This window comes from Diachasma alloeum, unplaced genomic scaffold (assembly GCF_001412515.2).
Source record: "Diachasma alloeum isolate Michigan unplaced genomic scaffold, Dall2.0 Dall_scaffold_00368, whole genome shotgun sequence".
NCBI lineage: Eukaryota > Metazoa > Arthropoda > Insecta > Hymenoptera > Braconidae > Diachasma > Diachasma alloeum.
Window position 1 is genome coordinate 487,279 of NW_021680507.1, and position 21,386 is coordinate 508,664.

At 35.2% G+C, this 21,386-nt stretch overlaps 1 protein-coding gene across 1 annotated transcript in view; it reads right to left on the minus strand.

Moving 5' to 3' along the window:
- Positions 1-21,386, minus strand: part of LOC107041601 (transcriptional activator cubitus interruptus) — an 87,993-nt gene that overhangs the window by 9,893 nt on the left and 56,714 nt on the right. Inside the window, exons 2-4 of the mRNA XM_015262218.1 lie at positions 11,861-12,114; positions 11,649-11,738; positions 4,403-4,597 (exon numbers count right to left, since the gene is read on the minus strand). Of these exons, the coding sequence (XP_015117704.1) occupies positions 4,403-4,597; positions 11,649-11,738; positions 11,861-12,114 (539 nt within the window). The remainder of the gene's footprint in view (positions 1-4,402; positions 4,598-11,648; positions 11,739-11,860; positions 12,115-21,386) is intronic.

A 21,386-nucleotide genomic window follows, 5' to 3' on the forward strand; every position in this document is an offset into this window, starting at 1 on the left:
TCACGTAGCCCACACAGGACAACCATATTAGTGTTCGCAGTAATCTAGTCATAACAGTTTAAACAAGCAGAGTACGGCATGACGAACACTTCAAGAGTATCGCATCAATTTTTATCTCCATCGCACAAACGATATTTGATATTTGATTAATGTACAATCGCCCGCCCTCGTCGATGTTTATTCAAATCTCATTCGCGGAATAGGTGTTATGACAGGGTTTTATCACCGATTGGAATGCATGGTTAATTGTATAGCTGTGGGATCGGTGGGATGATTGGGATGCAGAGGGGATTTGCGGTCGGAAGTTTGTCTAGTGCATTGGAATGAGGTGGATATTAATCTAGGAATCTATTATTCAAACAATAGGTGATGGGAGAGAGAAGGGAAGCGATCAATTCCAAAGGATTTTGCGAATTGTCTTGCAATTGTTTATTGAGAATTTTACTTTTTTGTTTTAGTTCTTTTTAATCTTTTGTATTATAGAACAGACTTATCGGATGGAAATTCGAATGGAAATTTTGTTAATTTTTAAAACGTGTTTAATTATGTTTTAATCGTGTTTAATCTTGAGGTTAATTCCTTTCACAACTTTCTAATTAACAAAAGCTTTTGACAAAAATCGCTTCAATAAAAATTTATAAATCGTTCAGTTCGCTTCAAATCCATGAAAATAAAAACGAAAAAATTCATTTTAGAAAATCGGAAGGAGTTGGATATTGATCTTGGAATCTATTATTTAAAGAATAGGTGATGGGACAACGAAGGGAAACGATCAAATCCAAGGGAGTTTGTAATTTTTTGTTCAAATTTGTTGTTAAAAATTTCATTCTTTGTTAAAAAGTATGTTTTTTTTTAAATTTTATATACTAAGAAAGAGTTTTGTCGGAATTGTCCGAATAGAGATTCCGTTAATTGTTTAATCATGTAAAAAATTAATGGGTTCAGGATAAAATATATCTTGCCACTAATTTCCTTCAGAACTTTCTAATCAACAAAAGCTTTTGACCCTTGTCAGAAAGCTTCAATAAATATTCTATAAATTGTTCAATTTCTTTGAAATCCATGGAAATAAATACGAAAAAATTCATTTTCCAAAATCGGAATAAGTTGGATATTGACGTTGGAATCTATTATTTAAATAATAGATGATGAGAGAACAAAGGGAAACGATCAATTCCAAAGGATTATGCAAATTTTGTTCAAATTTGTTGTTAAAAATTTCATTCTTTGTTAAAAAGTATGTTTTTTTTTTAATTTTGTATACTATGAAAGAGTTTTGTCGGAATTGTCCGAATAGAGATTCCGTTAATTGTTTAATTATGTAAAAAATTAATGGGTTCAGGATAAAATATATCTTGCCACTAATTTCCTTCAGAACTTTCTAACCAACAAAAGCTTCTGACCCTTGTCAAAAAGCTTCAATAAATATTCTATAAATTGTTCAATTTCTTTGAAATCTATGGAAATAAATACGAGAAAATTCATTTTCCAAAATCGGAATAAGTTGGCTATTGACGTTGGAATCTATTATTTAAATAATAGATGATGAGGGAACAAAGGGAAACGATCAATTCCAAGGGATTTTGCATTTTTATTTTCAAATTTGTTGTTGAGAATTTCATTCTTTGTAAAAATGTTTCTTTGGTGGTTTTTATTATATCGTCGCATTAAAATCAAAGGGGCGTAAGTGCCATTTCTCTGAGATTTTTNTCAACAAAAGCTTTTGACCCTTGTCAGAAAGCTTCAATAAATATTCTATAAATTGTTCAATTTCTTTGAAATCCATGGAAATAAATACGAAAAAATTCATTTTCCAAAATCGGAATAAGTTGGATATTGACGTTGGAATCTATTATTTAAATAATAGATGATGAGAGAACAAAGGGAAACGATCAATTCCAAAGGATTATGCAAATTTTGTTCAAATTTGTTGTTAAAAATTTCATTCTTTGTTAAAAAGTATGTTTTTTTTTTAATTTTGTATACTATGAAAGAGTTTTGTCGGAATTGTCCGAATAGAGATTCCGTTAATTGTTTAATTATGTAAAAAATTAATGGGTTCAGGATAAAATATATCTTGCCACTAATTTCCTTCAGAACTTTCTAACCAACAAAAGCTTCTGACCCTTGTCAAAAAGCTTCAATAAATATTCTATAAATTGTTCAATTTCTTTGAAATCTATGGAAATAAATACGAGAAAATTCATTTTCCAAAATCGGAATAAGTTGGCTATTGACGTTGGAATCTATTATTTAAATAATAGATGATGAGGGAACAAAGGGAAACGATCAATTCCAAGGGATTTTGCATTTTTATTTTCAAATTTGTTGTTGAGAATTTCATTCTTTGTAAAAATGTTTCTTTGGTGGTTTTTATTATATCGTCGCATTAAAATCAAAGGGGCGTAAGTGCCATTTCTCTGAGATTTTTTTTTTCTCTTAATACCAAAGGGGCGTATGTTTTTTTTTCTTCGAAATGGAGTTTTCTCAACTTATGAAAGGTTTTTTGTGGACAAATTTCTGAAGTGGCAAATGGACGTAAGTCCGACTAGCAAGTACTGAAGGGGCGTATCTCCAGCACATACGCCTCTTTCTTTTTATACTTTTTGTTTCTTTTCTAGCTCATATTGAGAATGAATAATTCCAAAGGGGCGTAACTCAGGCACATACGTCCCTTTGTTTTTGAAGCAATAATCACAGAGGGGCGTAACTCCAATATATATGTCCCTTCATTTGTTACTGTTCGTTCCTATTGATTCATCAAGTATAAACGGAATCACATGCACTACAGCCCTAATAATAAATAATATTTGATTCTACATTAACCTCCCCTCCCTCTGTCTCATAATGAATGTTCAAATTATTTCCCTTTGGTTTTTTGCTTGAATGAAACAATTTCATGAGAAATATCAGTAACTAAACTAAAATTTTCTAAAATTTTCTTCTAAATTTATTCGATTTCATTCATTAATTTATTTCATTTTTTTAAATTATGACTGCGAATTTCAGGAAATTATCTGTATGAAATTTCGAGTCGTGACTGCTTTGAACACTTCGGAAGAAAATGAGACCATAAAGGAAGAAGAAAATAGTTAAAGCGTTTTATGTTGATATAACAATATAAAACTCATTATCGCGAGTAGACCTAAGATATAATGAGAGAGAGGCGTATGTGGGACTTACGCCCTTTTCGTTTTATTTCAACATGAAATGTGTCATCCGAAGTGCACAACACATAATGTAAAAAGGGCGTAAGTGTCATTTTTTGAATGAAATGAAACAGGCGTAAGTGTGGAGATACGCCCCTTTCCCGTTGAAATATGGCAATTACGCCTTTTTCCTAGATTTTTTTTTTCCGATTTTTGGTCAGAAATTTCATGAAAAACAGAAAAAACAGGAATTCGGAACATACGCCCCTTTCACATTTAAAATGGGTTTTTTGGCACTTACGCCCCTTTGATGTTAATGCGACGATATAAAAGAGTTATCGGAATGGTATCGGAATAGAAATTTTGTTAATTTTTAGTCATGTTAGAAATAGTTGGGTCAAGACAATATATCTCTTGATACTAATTTCCTTCGTAATGTTATAATTAACAAAATCTTTTGATGAGATCGCATCGATAAACATTCAATGAATCGTTCGACTCCCTTCCAATCCACGAGAAACAGAACCAAAAAATTTCTCTTCCGAAATCGCTTCATCTACACTGCGAGAAAAACAACAGAGCTTGCTAAAAATCATCAAAGAAAGATTTTTTGTGCCAAACATGCGCAATGTGGCGAAAGATTGACAATTTTTATTGCAAAAATAGATTTAGTCTTTTCAAAAAAATAGAAAAGGCACCATCTTGCATGAACAAACATTGAACGAACATTCGGTCGTTATTGAAAGCAGATCAATTATTCATGTTTGAAACTTTCAAATTCGATCCAGAAAACGATTTTTTTCGTAATTTTCAACTGACGATTTTGTTGGCCCAAACAAGACTTGTTCGAGAACTTGTTCGTTTTTCTCTCAGTGCATTTTCATCATCAACTTCTCTCTAAATATGACATCCCCAGGGTTGACGACCCGACAAAGGAATTAACGACGAAATTTCAGTGGCTGGATAAACCGGAAGTTGATACCAGAGGTGATCTGCCCCATTCTCTCGCGCCCCTACAATCGTAAAAGACACCAAAGACCCTGGTTTGGCTTCTGGAAGGGGGAGTATTATTAGAGTCGCATGGCACGAGATTCCAGAGGACTCGAGAAAGAGTTAAACCCCCCCTGCGTTCGGTAAGTCATTTTACGATTCAACAGTTGAACGAAAACTCGTTAATGTCGCGAGGTGTCGTCAGTGTTGAAGGGGGGAAAAAAATAAATTATGGTAATGAGGGAGTGGTGATTTATATTTACCTGCGGATAAGTGACCGTAACTGCCACTGGCGCTGCTACTTCGTGAGCCATTGACAATTGCTGTTGCTAAACTGTTGGGGCTGAAGCGAATCATGCTGTCAATGTCGAAACGATCTGAGTAGGGAGAACTGCTGAGGGCACGTTTCCGACTCGCCCGGATTGCCGAGGCTCGTGGACTGCCCAGTCTTGATGAAGCTGAAATTAATAAAATCGAAACATGATGAAATGAAATTACACTGTTGAAAATTTTCCACTGAAATTTCAAGGAATTTTGTCATTGAAATTCATAATTCATAACTTCATGGGAAAGCTGAATGATGAAACTGAAATTAATAAAATCGAAACATGATGAACTGAAATTACACTGTTGAAAATTTTTCACTGAAATTTCAAGGAATTTTGTCATTGAGAATTCATAATTTCATGGAAAAGCTGAATAATGAAACTGAAATTAATAAAATCGAAAGGGCAATGAAATGAAATCAAATACACTGTTAAAAATTTTCAACTGAAATTTCAAGGAATTTTGTTATTGAGAATTCATAATTTCAGGGAAAAGCTGAATGATGAAACTGAAATTAATAAAATCGAAAAGGCAATGAAATGAAATTAAATACACTGGTAAAATTTTTCAACTGAAATTTCAAGAAATTTTGTCATTGAGAATTCATAATTTCATGGAAAAGCTGAATGATGAAACTGAAATTAATAAAATAGAAAGGGCAATGAAATGAAATTAAATACACTGGTGAAAATTTTCCACTGAAATTTCAAGGAATTTTGTCATTGAGAATTCATAATTTCATGGAAAAGCTGAATGATGAAACTGAAATTAATAAAATCGAAAGGGCAATGAAATGAAATTAAATACACTGGTGAAAATTTTCAACTGAAATTTCAAAAAATTTTGTCATTGAGAATTCATAATTTCATGGAAAAGTTGAATGATGAAACTGAAATTAATAAAATAGAAAGGGCAATGAAATGAAATACACTGGTGAAAATGTTCCACTGAAATTTCAAGGAATTTTGTCATTGAAATTCATAATTCATAATTTCATGGAAAAGCTGAAATTGTGAAAATCGAAACATCAACGAAATGAAATTAAATACACTGTTAAAAATTTTCCACTGAAATTCCCGGTAACAGTCATAGAAAATTCTAACGAGGAACATTTCTACTGAAATTTCAAGGAATTTTGTCATTGAAAATTCATAATTTCATGGAAAAGCTGAATGATGAATTTAAAATTAATAAAACCGAAACATCAATCAAATGAAATTAAATACACAGTTGAAAATTTTCCACTGAAATTTTTGGTAAGTCTTGGAAAATTCTAAGAAGTAATATTTCCACTGAAATTTCAAGGAATTTTATCATAGAAAATTCATAATTTCATGGAAAAACCCGTGGAAACTGTAAATTTCAGTTTAATTATTCTTTTTTTTTTTATGCTTATTTTATATCGCTCCGAGTCTGATGAGACTATATGGCGATTGATCAAGACTTTAAAAATGGTTAGATCTCACCATTCTACCCGGCCAGGAATCGAACCTGGAACCTATCCGTTGTGAGGCAACGGCCTTAACCACTACGCCAGGCCACCGGGCTAGTTTAATTATTCTGAGAGCGTTAATGAAAAATCGGGAACATTCAGAGGAATCTCTCCGTGAATTCCAGATTTCTCTGATTTCGCAGGAAATTTCTTCAAAAACTCGTGGAATTCCAAAAATTTTAAAGGAATTCGATGAAAATTCAAGGGAATTGGGTACTGAATATTCATTTTCATTTCAAAAATCATGTAAATTGTGAAATTTTCCTCTACTTGCGGCTAGAAAATTGGGATTTTGTTTGAATTTTCAGAGAAATTTGATATTCCATTGACTTTTTCTCCTTGAATCGAATTCACCTTTTTCCCAAAAATTCTGCCAAATTTTTTTAACAATGTAGACTATTTTTTTGGACTATTTAACAAAAATTAAATGAAAACACAATTTTAAATAGTATTTCATCATAATTAACTATTTGAAATGAAATGTTATTTTAATTTTATGATTTTTCTCAAGAGACTCGGGACCAAAAAAAATGACTGAAACGTAAGAAATACATTGCACTATGAATTTTCAGTTAAAAGGGGACGGAAAAATTGGAAAGATGGCTTTAAAAAATTATTCTTCTGATAAAAACAGGACGAAACAAGTTTAGAATCATCTGAAAATGATAAATAATTTTTAAAAATGTTTGAAAATACGAGGTGGAGGCGCCACCATCTTTAAAGCTCCATGCGGCAGAGAAAGGAAGTATGCAACGAGTTTTTTAAAACATTTCTTAAAATTGTTTATCCTCTAAATAAAAACAGCATTTTAAATAGTTAATCGTGATGCAAACCAGTTTTAAATCGTTATTTTCATTCGATTATTCATCTCAAGATCCTTTCGGAGTAAAAAATTACTGAAGTGTGGAAAAAACATTGCACTATGAGTTCTCAATCAGAAGAGGATGAGAAAAATCAGAGAGATGGCTTAACAAAATTATTCTTCTTACAAAAACCGAATGAAGCGAGTTGATGATGATCTGAAGATCATAAATAACTTTAAATAATTTTAAAAAATATCTGGAAATTCCCCGAAAATAAATAATTTTTCGAGCTGCTCCTCTAATCTTTCCATCCCCTTTTCGCTGAGAATTCATCCCGCCAAGTTTTCTCCACATTTTACCAGTTTCATATTACTACCGAGGCCTCTTAATATATTTATATATTACGAAATTATCCCATTAATGATTGGTTTCATACCAAAAAAGCCGCTCATTTTTCCCTCATCAGAATCCCCTCGAAACCCACCAAAAAACTCCTCCCCCATAATTCCCAGAGACCATGAATATGCATCGTCCCATCCCACGAATTGAGACATGCAAATCCCCGCAATCCCGATCCCATCTCCATCTCCAAAACCCACCACTTCCCACCCACCGAAAAAATCCTCCCAACCATCTCCAAAACTCCACCGATCAATAATTAAGATCTGTTACCCCCGATTACCGGCGATTAAACTACACCAGAGAGTGATAAACTCGGACTGGTAGCCACGTGAATGTTCGCTCATCCTATCGAAAAAAAAGGGAGGGGGATGGGGGGAGGGAGAGTAGTTGGAAACGTGAGACAACCTGTAGTCAGCTCGAGGTAAAGGTGTTAATGAGGTCGTGTCGCTCCGAGTCGATTCAATTATGCGCGCATGGTGGCGGCTAACGAGGCACCTCATCCCCTCATCCCTCCACATTCGATTGGTCTTGTTCTCTTGTTTTATTCAGTCTTTTTTTCCATAACAAAGAAGTGAAAAAGGGTTTTTTTTATTTGTTACGTGTTTTTTTTTAAGTGTCTTCAGCTTCCCTCCAATGACTGTTCGATGTGAATTTTCTATTTCCCTCCTTCCGCCACCTTTGACAACTCAACATATCACGCATGCGCAGTGTGAGGTGATAACTTAATCCTATCGTTTTTAACTGATGGAGATACTTTTCATTTCAATTCGCTGGTAGCAATGATAATCGTTCCGCGAACTTTATTTATTCAGTTTGATATTGGGTATGAATTGTCTGAGTATCCAAGAATTGTGATTAGCTGGACCGAAAGAGATTGCGCAGAAGGCTGCGCAGTAGTGTCATTAGTGAATTCATGGCATCGTGATCTTCGATGATGTTAGGACACAGTAGAAAAGGATTCTATTCATTTTATGTTCTTTTTCTTCAATTCAGGCATTTTAGCCCCCTCCAATGACTATTCGATTTGAATTTTCTGTTTTCCTCCTTTCCCGAAGATCTGCGCAAAAGACTGCGCAATAGCGTCGTTAGTGAATTCATGGCATCATGATCTTCGTGATCAATTAAGTGGTTAAAGTAATCCCAAAAAATGTAAGATTTGGTTAGATTATAAATCTTGATGAGCCCGATCAATCTAATAGTTTTTGAAAAAAAGCGTTTCGTTTTTAACTCGATTTCCGTAAATATCTTCAAAACTAGTGGACCGATTTCGATTTTTTTGTTTTATAAATCTTCGTTTTAATCCCTTCTATCTAAATCCAAGCAAAATATATACGCCCGCTCATGCAGTTTTCGCGATATTCCCGTTTTTCCGTTCTTTTCATAAAAAACATTGTAATCACTTTAGCTTATGCAAAAATCGAGATATCAACTTGTTTTTTTAATTCAGGCACCTAAATCCCATTCCAATGACTATTCGATTTCAATTTTCTGTTTCGCTCTTTCTTCCACCTTTGAAAACTCAACATATCTCGCATGCGCAATCGAGATGGTTAGAAACTCTGCGCAGAAGGCTGCGCAGTAGTTCCATAAGTGAATCTATGGCATCATGATCTTCTGTTTTATTGGGACGCAGTGGAAAAGAATTTTAGAATATGCAGTTTATTTTACTAACCAATGAAAGCTTACACAAAAGTGAAAATTCTCGTGTTTCCATTAATTATTATTTTTGATTTTCTTAGCATGTTCTTCTCTCCTTTTATCCAGTCTTTCTTCATAACAAAAAAAACAAAATTTCTCGGGTTTTAGTTGATATTTTCCGTTATTTTTTTCCTGCTTATTCCTTTATTTTATTTTCACTTTCTTATGAAGCACTTGGTCATATAGTTGTGGCTTATGCTGCGTTCTGTACCTGTTCGGGGAGGTGCTGAATGCTGAATTCACTCCCACCTAACTCAAGAAAGCGCGGGGGGGAGGGTGAGAAAGAGGGGAAGAAGAGGTACTTGTCTTTTTTTTGGTTCTTGTTCTCTTCTGTTTCGTGCATTTGAATTTCGATGGGGTTTTATGGGTGTGTGGACAAGGAGATATTGTCTTGGAGTCTCATGGTCGCGCATTAGCCTATCTCAGTGTCGATATCGTCTCGCTGGAGTCGGGAGATTCACATCGGGGGGACAGAGTGTAAGGATGGAATTCTGGGGGGAATGATGGGTTGCTTGGGGACGATTGTTGATTGTTTATTAGGGGTTTCGAAAGTGGTGGGGTATTTAGGGAAGTGTTTGGAATTTTTTGAAGCAAATAATTGATGGAGAATTGATAAAACTCGCGTGAGAAAATTTCCACAGAACATAATTACCAAAAATTTTACTCTACATAAATTGAGATGTCCGTTTCTCCGGAAATTCATGGAAGGTTTTAGAAAGTTAAAGAAAGGTCCAGAACGGTACAGAATCCTCTGGATAGTTCTCAAAAGTTATGCATTTAATCCCAAAATTTCAGAAGGGCTTTATTATTGAGAAAGGATGGTTAGTTATGCAAAAAAAAAATGATCGAAACAAGTGAATATTATTGGTGTTTTTTAAATAAACAATTAGATAAAAATATATCTCGTGGAAAATATTATTAAGAACGCTGTGTCAAATTTTTGTTTAATAACAAGAATATGACAATGGAAAATAAATTTTGTAGCATTATTGATTAACAAATTATTTCTTTCTTTTTTTCATTTTCATTTTCCATTAATATAGCAATGAAAAATACAGGTGCACTGAGAGAAAAAGAAACACGTTGTCAAACAAGTCGTATTTGGGCCAACAAAATCGCTAGTTGAAAATTGGCAAAAAAGAATTTGTTCAGTTCGAATTGGAAAGTCTCAAACACGAACAATTGTTCTGCTTTCGACAGTAACGAAATATTTGGCTCAAGAGGCGGATAATTCATACCAGACGGTGCCTTTTCAGGATGAAAATATCTCATATAGAGGAAAATTTATCAACAAACATCATACCATTATTATTGTTTCATTTAAGGGTTCATTTTTTGTCTGCGATTATTAGACAGCCAAAACAAAAAACTACTATCCCTTGTTTCGCATAAAACAAAGATTTTTCGGGAGTAAAATACGTATGCGAGTATCGAATAATGAAGGAGTAGTGCTAGAAATGACATTTCTTGCGTGTACAGAGAATGCATTTTGTTTTGAACTGCTAAATCTATTTTTGCGACAAAAATTTTTCATTCCGGTGCACTCTCTGCATGTTTGGCACAAAAAAATCCTTTTTTGATGATTTACAAAAAACTATTTTCTTAGCTCAAATAAGACTTGTTTGAGAACTTTGTCGTTTTTCTCTCAGTGTAGTATAATTCAGTAGCGAAGTGGTAAAACAGTTTAAGTCGATTTTGGCTATTCGTCAGTTATTAAAGAATATCTGGGATTCTAAGGCAGATGGCAAAATTTTCGTTATAACTTTTTCTGTGGGGCACATTGAGTGCTACAAAAAAGATATTTACGAAAATTTCGCTATCTCCCTTAGATTTGGAGATATTCCGCGAAAACTCAGCTGAGAGCTAAGTCAACGTAAATCGTTTTACCATTTCGCTACTGAATGATTAATTACAAAAACAATTATAATTCATTTTTTCATCAACTTCTGACATGGCAATGAAATATTAATAATGGAAATTATTTTCCTGCCGATCTCTGCCCCAAAACGCTCTACTCTCACTAATTCATCGTCATATTTATAAAAAAAAAATTGTTGCCAATGAACTGATGATTGATAACCCCTTCAAAACTTTTCTCCCACAGAACGGCTAAAATGGCCACTTTGTTAACATGAAATTCGTGTTAGTAACACAATACACCTGAGACTCTTCGCTCCCGATTAACTCGACTGAAAAAAATCGCGATCTGTATCACGTTGCCAATCGCCTTATCCCCTTCTCCCAGTTTCCGAATGAAACAGAAGACTCCGATGATCAGAACCGCATCTTGAATACCCTCTTCCCCCAGTCTTTATACATCGAGTGGTTAGCGTATTACGTTTTAACAGTCGGGGCTGCGGTCAGTCAGGCAAATCGACGCTTAAAACGTCGAAACCGCAGAGGCGTTTTCGTTTACCCCAGGGGGACAAGACCTCCCTGTGGTTTATTTCATGACCAGAATTTTTTTCCACTTTTACTGGTCTGGTGTCAATGAATGATGACGATATTGTCAAAGAATGTTGTTGGAAATTTTTTTGGACGACTGAGTAAAAAATGAGACGAAAAAATTTGGAAATTTTGCTGATCGAGGGGAACCTAATGTCGTTCAGGCGCGTTTATCTCGAGAACAAGTGGGTTTAGGAGAAAATGTGATAAGACATTTTTTGTAGAGGATTGAATTTCCAACGAAAAATGTCTTGTGACATTTTTTCATAAGTTCACTTTTTCTCCGGAAAATCCCCCCTGAAACAAGACCTGAAAATTCCAAACGAAAATAATTTCACTCACCGTCAATGGAGAACGGAAATTCAGACGAAGCGAGAGTGCTAGCAGGTCCAGCAGGATGCAGCAGGTACTCTGGCCCCAATCCACCCAGTCCTGAAATGAAAAATCCCCGAATAAACGGATGTAGAACAAAAAGCCCTGTTCACCCCATTCTCAATCATCCGGCGGATATGCGGGTTCTCCCAACCCCAAGTACCTCAAGTGATTCAACTCACCGTGTAGAGAGGCGTTGGGACTGTGCGTGGAGGCCTGAAGTGTGTGATAAAGGTGGTCCATGTAGTTGAGACGATAAGGATGTAAGGGCGTATGATCCGACAGTGGATGACTACGCCGGAAGAAGTCGTTTGCTGTGCCGTTGGCAGCAGCGCCACTACCGGGCGCTGCGCCGGGCGCTCCTGCTACCTCGCCAGCTCCTGAATTACCACCAGCACCGCAACTCCCTGGACTGCCTGCTCCAGCGCTCGATAATCTGGAAATTGAGTAATTGAAAGGAGAAATTAGGGAAGTTTGGTTTCGGGGAGAAGAGAAAGAAAGAAAGAAAGATTGAAGATCAAATTATTTTGTCGCTAGGCCCGAGAAACCGCGATTTAACCGATCGAAGCGAGTTTTCGTGCCCAGTGAGATAATTGGGACCGCTATTTACCGATGGTGGCGTGGTGATCGCCCTCATAACATGGGCGACCGACTTTTCGTTTACTTTTCGTTTACTCGTAAACGACACTTTTCGGCACGAGGTGAACGTAAAACAGCCGTGCCGAAATAGTATATTTCGATACGAGTGCGGAAAAGTGTTTTTTGGCTCGTGGGAGATTTATAGCACGAGCCGAAGACGAGTGATATATCCTCACGAACTAGAAAACACTTTTTGGAAATCAATCAAATGCTTGGAAATCAATCCCAATTGAAGAACTGCGTGATGTTGGCACTAAGTTGTTCCCACATTTCAGCAGTTGTTTTCCTGAACTACCCGAGTGGAAATTCTGTTCAGGTCTCGATCAGAAACTAATCAAGTCCGATCCGAAATTCTGATCAGGCTTGTCACGCCTCTGCCTTATGTTTTTCCACTAGGGTATCCTTTATTGAGATAAAATAATTGAATTCCAGCAAAAAATGTCTCTTGGCATTGACATGGAAAATGCATATTTTAATTAAAAATTGAAATATTTATTGAATAAATCTCGATAAATTGACTAAATTGATAAATTTATTAATCAAGTAGTTTGTCATCAATTGGTAGAAATTTTACGGGATACAGCCAATTATTTTAAAAAATTCATTGGTTTTGTCATAACTAGTCAGAAAGATGAAAACTTGCGAAATTTTCGGGAAGTCAATTTGGTTTCAAGAAGTGAGTTCCCTCGCTGTTTAGGTATCAAAGGGGGCATTCAACATTTAATGATTCAGTGGATCCTCAGAGGGAGGGAGGGGACGCGTCGCTTGAGGGATGACGACTGGACACGGGCGGAAGACACGGCAATGACGCGGAAACTACTAAAACCAGCTCTTCAAAGATTTCTGGGTCTTCATCTCGAAAATTCACGTGTCGTTTATGATGGCAATTTACTGTGGCTAAGATATCCTGCATAAATTCACGTTTTTATTATTAGACGGGTCATGAATTATGTGTTTTTTAAGTGGAAAGATGGATGAATTCGGAATAATACATTTCTGTTTCCAATTGTTTTTTGAAAAATCGAGAGATCTATTGGATTTACGAGAAAATGTCTCAAAATATTTTTCATAGGAAATTAAATTTTCCACAATTTTTTTTTTATGACATTTTTCTCTAAATCCACTCTTCCTCGAAATATTTGTAAAATAAAATTTCATTTTTTTTTCTAATCGTCTTAATCATGAAGAAAATTTCAAATAAATTCTGTATTGTGATCAATTGAATGAAACACTTGTCCCAAAAAATTCTCGTATTGTTTATGATGACCAAAATATCCTGTATAAATTCCCGTTTTTATTATTAGATTAGAATTATGTGTTTTTGATGAATTCGATAATACTACAGTTTTGTTTATAATTATTTTGAGAAAAATCTGGAGAACGAGTGAATTTAGAAAAAAATGGCATTCAATCTTTTTTGTAGGAAATTAAATTTTCCACATTTTTTTCTTATAGCATTTTTCTCTAAATCCACTCATTCGTAAGATATTTCTAAAATAAAATTACATTTTTTTTATTGTCTCAATCGCGAAGAAAATTTCAAATAAATTTGGTATTGCGACCAAATGAACGAAACAACTGTCCCAGAAAATTCTCGTGTCTTTTATGATGACTAAAATATCCTGTATAAATTCCCGTTTTTATTATTAAATTAGAATTATGTGTTTTTGATGAATTCGAGAATACTACATTTTAGTGTCTAATTATTTTTGGAAAAATCTAGAGAACGAATGGATTTGGAAGAAAATGTCATAAAATCTTTTTGATAGGAAATTAAATTCTCCTCACTTCGTCTCTTATGGTATTTTTCTCTAAATCCACTCATTCCCGAGATATTCTCAGAATAAAATAGTATTTTTCTTCCACTCATCTCAATCACGAGCAAAATGTTAAATGAATTTTGCATTGTGAGACAATTGATGAATGAAACAGTTGTCCCAAGATTTCGTTTACATTTCAAATTACCGTCGCATGCAAATAAAATATTACTCCCCCTATTTGCTGAAAATTCAAACGGCAAATATTAGCAGATTGTATTCATACTCATGAACATATATTTGTAAGTTTGCTTAGCAAAGACAAACCCGAGTCCCCCCTCTTGTTGACCAAGTGCCCACAAATCTCGATTACCCACTCCTGAGGCTCAAAAACCAAACGAACCAGAGACTTGAACCCCACGGTGCGTAAACAGGCTAATAAACGTTTGCACTGGGGAGGGCAATCGACAAGCTGTTCATGTCAGGAAGCATTTAATAAAGCCAAATGTCCCGGGTATTCATATTATTTCGAGTCAATAACTCAAGTTGATGATGTAAATATTAATGGAGAATAAAATATCGGTGACAGGGATGTTCATTCAAGAGAAAACAGAAAGAATAAGTGTTTTTACTTCCGAATGGAACACGGAGTGAAATATTCAATAAAAACTACCAGAAAAAAGACGTAAAAATCACGTTTCGAAACGTAATCTGGGAGCGAAGTAAAATTCAATAAAAAGTGTCAATCGTCACGTAAATTCTACGATCTGTTCCGTAAAAATTACTCATCCGTCCGACGTCTCACGGCTGATGATGGAACTGTAAAAAAGACAATCGGTTGTATAGAAGAAAGGGATAATACGAATAATGATCCTATTTTACTAAAGATGAAAGAAACGTGAAGTTGTTTTATATCGAAATATCTCGAAACTGCCTGACCGCTAATCCTCAATTCTCATTGGTCAATATGTGACACGAAGTTATTCACAAAAAAAAACATGCGGCATTTTCAAATTCTTCAGTGACATAATTTCAAATTCTTCTTCCGTGGTAAATTTTTTTTTCACGTCATATATATATAATATATATATTTCACATGTATATATATCATCGGTGAAATTAATAAATTCTGTCCTTTTATGGAGACCGATTATTTAAAAAAATTGAAGATAATTAATTGAAAATGAAAAATTCTTTATAAATTCTTTTACTCTACTTCGCTATTCACTTTAATCATTAGTCGAATTCTCTTTGATTCATTATCAATATTTATAAGGTATTCATGAGAAAATGAAATTCAATGAATTCCATTTCTTCATTTCAACAAATGAATAGATCAGCGCGCGCGAGAGCGCGCGCATAGATCTTGTGATGATAACATTCAACTAATTTGAAAGTCTGACAAAATTACTTGAAAAGAAATCTCATTCAATCTAATAAAATTAAATAAACAATGAATTATACATGATAGAAGGAAATCATGTGCGAAATAACCATTCGGAAGCAAATTACTAATTCATTAGCAATAATAATTACACTCATTTATTAAAAAAGGCAATCCACTTGTTTCTTTTTTTCTTCAAATCACAATTTTTCAGAAATTTTCAAATTGACTTAATGTTTTTATAATTAAAATCACTAAATATCTTCTGAAAAAGAAGAAGTTATGAACTAGAGTTTTAGTTTTTTGGAAATATCTCGGGATATAAAGGAGATAGCGAAATACACATCTAGACCTTTTTTGTAGCTGAGAAAATTTCCTCCAAAAAATGTTGAGACAAAAATTTCTCCATCTCCTTTAGTTTCCGTGTTATTCGCCAAAAACTCATCATCAAATCACCTCGTCTTGTTCCACAACTTTTTATTTTTTTGCATTTCATTTTTTAAGTCTTAATTCTTTATTTTTCCCGTCCCGTCACAGCCGGCAGCGGCTCGATTCTATTTCGAATGCTCGCTGAGTGCCAGATGATTCGATGCAACTCTCTCCCTCACTCATGTCTGACTTTTCTCCTGTCTTATTTCTCTTTCCCCCTGACTATTCGCACGCACACGCCCTCGCCTCGTTAATACGCGTCGCGTCGTTTTGTTTAGTTCTCATTCGGCGACGACGAAAAACCTTCCACACATATGAGAGGGTTGTGCGACACAGATAAAGCCTCGAGTCGTTAACTCCAAACGCCGGAAACCCGAGGCATCTATCTTTATCTGAGTCGTGGCGCTTCACTCAAAGACACCGGGGTTTTTTGTTGTTTATTCAATCATCCCGGAGTTATGATGGTTTTTATGATTGTTTCGGGGTGACGTTGATTGATGAAATTTTTTTAAAAATTCAATAAAAAAAATTAACATTATTAGGTAGTTGGAAATTTTTTTTTCAATTCAATTGAAAAACGAAAAATTTTTATTCTCATGGATTTGATTATTCTTTCTAAAAAAAATGGAGAATTTTTTTTTTTACATGCAATTTTTATCGTGTTCAAATCCCACTGAAATTTCAGGAAATCTTGTCATTGAAAAATCAAATATTCCATTGATTTTCTGTAAATAAGTTGAAAATCTGACAAAATTAGTTGAAAAGAAATTTTATTCAACCTAATAAAATGAAACAAACAATGAATTATACACGCTAGAAGGAAATGATGTGCTAAATAACCATTCGGAATCATATTGCTAATTTATTCGCAAAAATAACTATACTATGTGCAATACAACAGCAATTTCCCACTTATTTTTTAATATAAAATGCTAAAAGAGAAAAATAAATAGTTTACCAAATAAAAAAAAAATCAGAGTCATAAATACTATAACGACCATTTCACATCAAAACTGATCAAAAATACATAAAATACTTGAAAAAATTTTCTCCATAATTTTTGCATCAACTGAACTGCTAAAACTGCCTGAATTAGTATTTAACGACTTAACGACTTGATATCCGAGTCGAGCTGACTGGACTTTCTGCCTTATTAATGAAGATATTTATAATCCCGTCGTAGATGTACGACAGAATCGACTGCTAAAGATTGAATAAACGCCCGAAAAAAATCTAAATGTTCTCCATTTATCGACACTGTTTAGAAACGAAAGCAAGTGAAGGCGTGTTTCAACCCGTTATTTATAGTTACTTCGTACAAAGGAAAAATAGTGAGTCTGCACGGTTTTGCATCAAGACTACAACGTGGAAATGGAATTTACAAGTGAAGTAAAGTGCCGAGGGTGCTTGGTTACAATTAGGCGTCGACGCACAAACACGCGCCACACTTTTCCCCACTGCCGACTGGGCATTAACGAGCGTCTTGGCATTTAATTAACACTTTTATAGGTGAATTTATTTATTACATAAGGTTGTTGTATTTCTTGATGAAACGGAAGTTAGCGCACTTTAACGAGATAAGAATGTATTTTTCAGAAAGAAAAGAGAGATAATCCCATTTCCAGAGTAGAGAAAAAAACGAGATTTCTATCATAATCGGCTGAATTAATAACAATAACTGTTGCAGTTCTTCCGGAACGCGTTCATATTTTAATTATAATAGATACCTCTGGTGATGTATATTGAAAGCTGACTCGGTTCAGTGGTCTGAGAGACATTTTGAAAAGAAGATTTCTAAGAAGTTGTAATGTTCAAAGAAGTATTGCTCTGACTAAAATGAAAGGTCAGACCTAGATTTACTTTAATGGTGAAAACGATGAGCCAAGATTTCAGATTTCTAATTACTTATCTAATACTTTTGGAGTTACTGATACATTTGTGTGCGTTGACATGCTTGTGAAGTTTTTATAAAACCTTTGCTGCTGAAGAAGTGCTGGACCGATTAAAATGATATTTAATACGTAGGTGTGCTTCAATGATATCAACCATGAGTCAAAATTTAAGATTTTTAATAAAAATATTTCTCGAGTTATTGATACATTTGTGCGCAAAACGCACGCCTGCGCAACTTTTCACAAATCGTCATATTTCAGAAACTGTTGGACCGATTGAGATGAAATTATAGACCTAGCTTTACTTTATTGACACTAACAACGAGCCAAAATTTTAGATTTATAATTATAATACTTCTGGAGTTATTGATACATTCGTGTGCATTGACATGCTTACGGACATTTTACTTCTCGAGATCTTTACTTCTGAGGAACTGCTGGACAGATTAAAATGATATTCTATATCTAGGTGTGCTTCAATGATGCCAACTATGAGCCAAAATTTCAAATTTATAATTATAATACTTCTAGAGTTATTAATACGCTTTTGCACAAACCGCACGCTTGCAGAAATTTTCTGACACCCTCACATTTCAGAAACTGTTGGACCGATGAAGATGAAATTATAGACCGAGGTTTACTTCAATGTTACTCACTATGAGCCAAAATTTCAGATTTCTGGTCATGATACTTCTGGAGTTATTGACACCTTTCTGGGCATCCAGACAGGTTCTGTAGCTAGGTTCTGTTCTCTGGCAAATCGATAAATCTTTTGATAATGGAGTGGATCAAACATCAATTCCTTTTCTTGTCAACATCCCCAGGAAGTACTCTACGAGATCCTCATCACAAAGAGCGAAAGACTATCCTCCACCAACAAAGGTGTGTCCTTTCGCCCCGAGACCTCATTGCTCATGTCTCTATCATTTCTCCGCACAATAAAATAAATAATGAAAACCAAAATTAAAGTATTTTCCATTCTTCATTCTCCCCATCTCAAGACCACCAAATTGTGGGACCCCTCGCTGAGCAATGTCTGCCGGCAATCTTTCGCCATTGTAATGTCTTCATCTGCGGTTTTCACAGTGGGCGGTATTAAGCAGAAATAAAGGCATTAAAAAAATCCAACGGTAAAGAATAACAAAACGTGAATAAATTACGCCAAAATTATTTTCTCCGAAGGCCTCCCTTCCTCCCCCTAAAAAAAATAAAAATAATCCTGATCACATGGCGTATGAAAACCGTGAACAGGTGCGCAGTGAGAAACTCTTAAGCATATTCGCCTCCAAGATGGTGTCTAGCAGAGTCCAAAAAGTCGTCCGGAATACGAATTGCCGTATTACTCTGGTCGTTTGTGGTCACCTTGAGTCGCTGAGGATTGATCATCGTTCTCGTTTCCTTTTCATTATTCCTCTTTTCTTTTGATATTTATCAAGCCGACCATTAGCATCCGGAGGTGTTTCCCCCTTTTCTTTTTATTTAACTTATCCGGAGGATCGGAGAAATGGAAAAAGCCGAAATGTTTGGAGGCACGTATCATGATCGATATGCGTGACATGATGCTATAACCACTGGGCGAGTGTCGGGTTGTGTTACCGCGCGTTAATGAAGCAATTCGTGAGCAAAAATGCTAACGCTGACTTTGGGAGGCATCCGAATTGTGAATTATTCATTATTGGCGGTAGCGGAGATGCCGAGGGAAGGGGGAAAAAGTGTGGGAGAGCTATTCATTTACTTATTTGATGATTTAATCAGCTGAATTGAAAATTTTTGCCTCAAGATTGATAAAATAATTACGTGTGACTTTTTTTTCGTCTTCATTTTTTAGATACTGAAATGATGATGATGTTTATTCGTGGCCCTATAAGATATTTGTTCAGGATTATGCGGGATAGAACGACTGGAATTCCGATTGACTTTCACTGGTCATCCCGAATGTTTCAAAAAGAAAATATATTATATTTCTTTTAGTCTGGGGTCAAAAGACAAACACTGAGAGCGAGTGAGACACTGGGCATTCAAGGACTCTCGAGAGTGAGATAAACGGCTTTGCCGATCGGGACGAAGGCCTCAAACACCGTGAGAGTGGAAAAGGTCGATGGTTAGGTAGGTAAAAAATGAAAAAGGAGAATTCTAGTGAGTGAGGTACGTGACTAATGACTCTATTCAGCGGGTGTCGATTGAGGAGAATTGGAGGTGAGAGTTTTGGCTGGGTACTTCCTGGAATTACTTCCGTTGGGGGTTTTTATAATCAGAAAATCGTCTTCAATGGTTTTTAGAAATTTCAGGAGATGAACAATGGGATTGTTTGATTTTTAAATACATTTTGGGAAAACGATTTCCGAGAAATTTCTATGTTTCAGTCGTTACTGGAGGGATTGAGATGAAATTTTAGATTAAGGTGTAACTTGATGATGCCAATAGTGAACCAAAAGTCTAGGTTTTTAATTGTAATAATTCTGGAGTTATCGATACATCCTTGCGCATTCACAGACCTACAAACATTTTCAAAGGTGGTCATATCTCAGACATTGGTGGGCCGATTGGCATGAAGTTTTAAACCTAGGTGTACCTCAATGATACCAACAATGAGCAAAAATTTCAGATTTTTAATCATGATACTTCTGAAGTTATTGATACATTTTCAAACACAACGCATACCTAGGCATTTTCTAAAACCATCATATCTCAGAAACTACTAGATCTATTGGGATGAAATTATAGACCCAAGTTTACCTCTATCATACCAATTATAACCCAAAATTTCAGATTTTTAATTATGATACTTTTGAAGTTATTGATGCATTTTCGAACACAACGCAACCTAGACATTTCCTAAAGACTTCTTTCTCTCAGGAACTGCCGGCCCGATTGCGATGAAATTGTAGACTTAGATGTACCTCAATGATACCAAATGTGAGCCAAAATGTCAGATGTTCAAATATAATACTCCAGGAGTTATTGATAAACTTGCGGACATTCACACACTCACAGACATTTTCTGAAACTGTCATATCTCAGGAACTGCTAGATCAATTGAGATGAAATTGTAAACCTAAGTTTATCTCTATGACACCAATTATGAGCCAAAATTTCAGATTTTTAATTGTGATACTTCTTCAGTTATTAATTCATTCGTGAATACAACGCACCACTACAGATGATTTCTAAAATTGTTGTATCAGAAATCACTGGAACGACTACGATAAAATAAGAGGCCAAGTTGTACCTCAATGAGACGAACCATAAGCCATAATTTCAGAATTACAATTATGATGCGTCTGAAGTTATTGGCCGTCTTAAGTCTGATGGGCCACAAACCCATCACATAGAAAATGGCTAAATAAATGAATCAAAAATTGCGAAATCATTAAAATGTTTCCATGAGACAATCTCCACCCCTCGTCCCTCACCCCAACAAACCCTCGATACCCCTCTCCCAAATGCTCACCTCGCGCGACAACTCGTGCGTTCATTCCCCAACCTTAATTAATTAATTAACCCGGTTACATATATATCCCAACTGCATACCCTGAAATTCCACCGAGCAAACTCGTTCGACGATACCTGGTCTCGCGCGATCCAGTCACCTTCCCCCCCCCCCCCC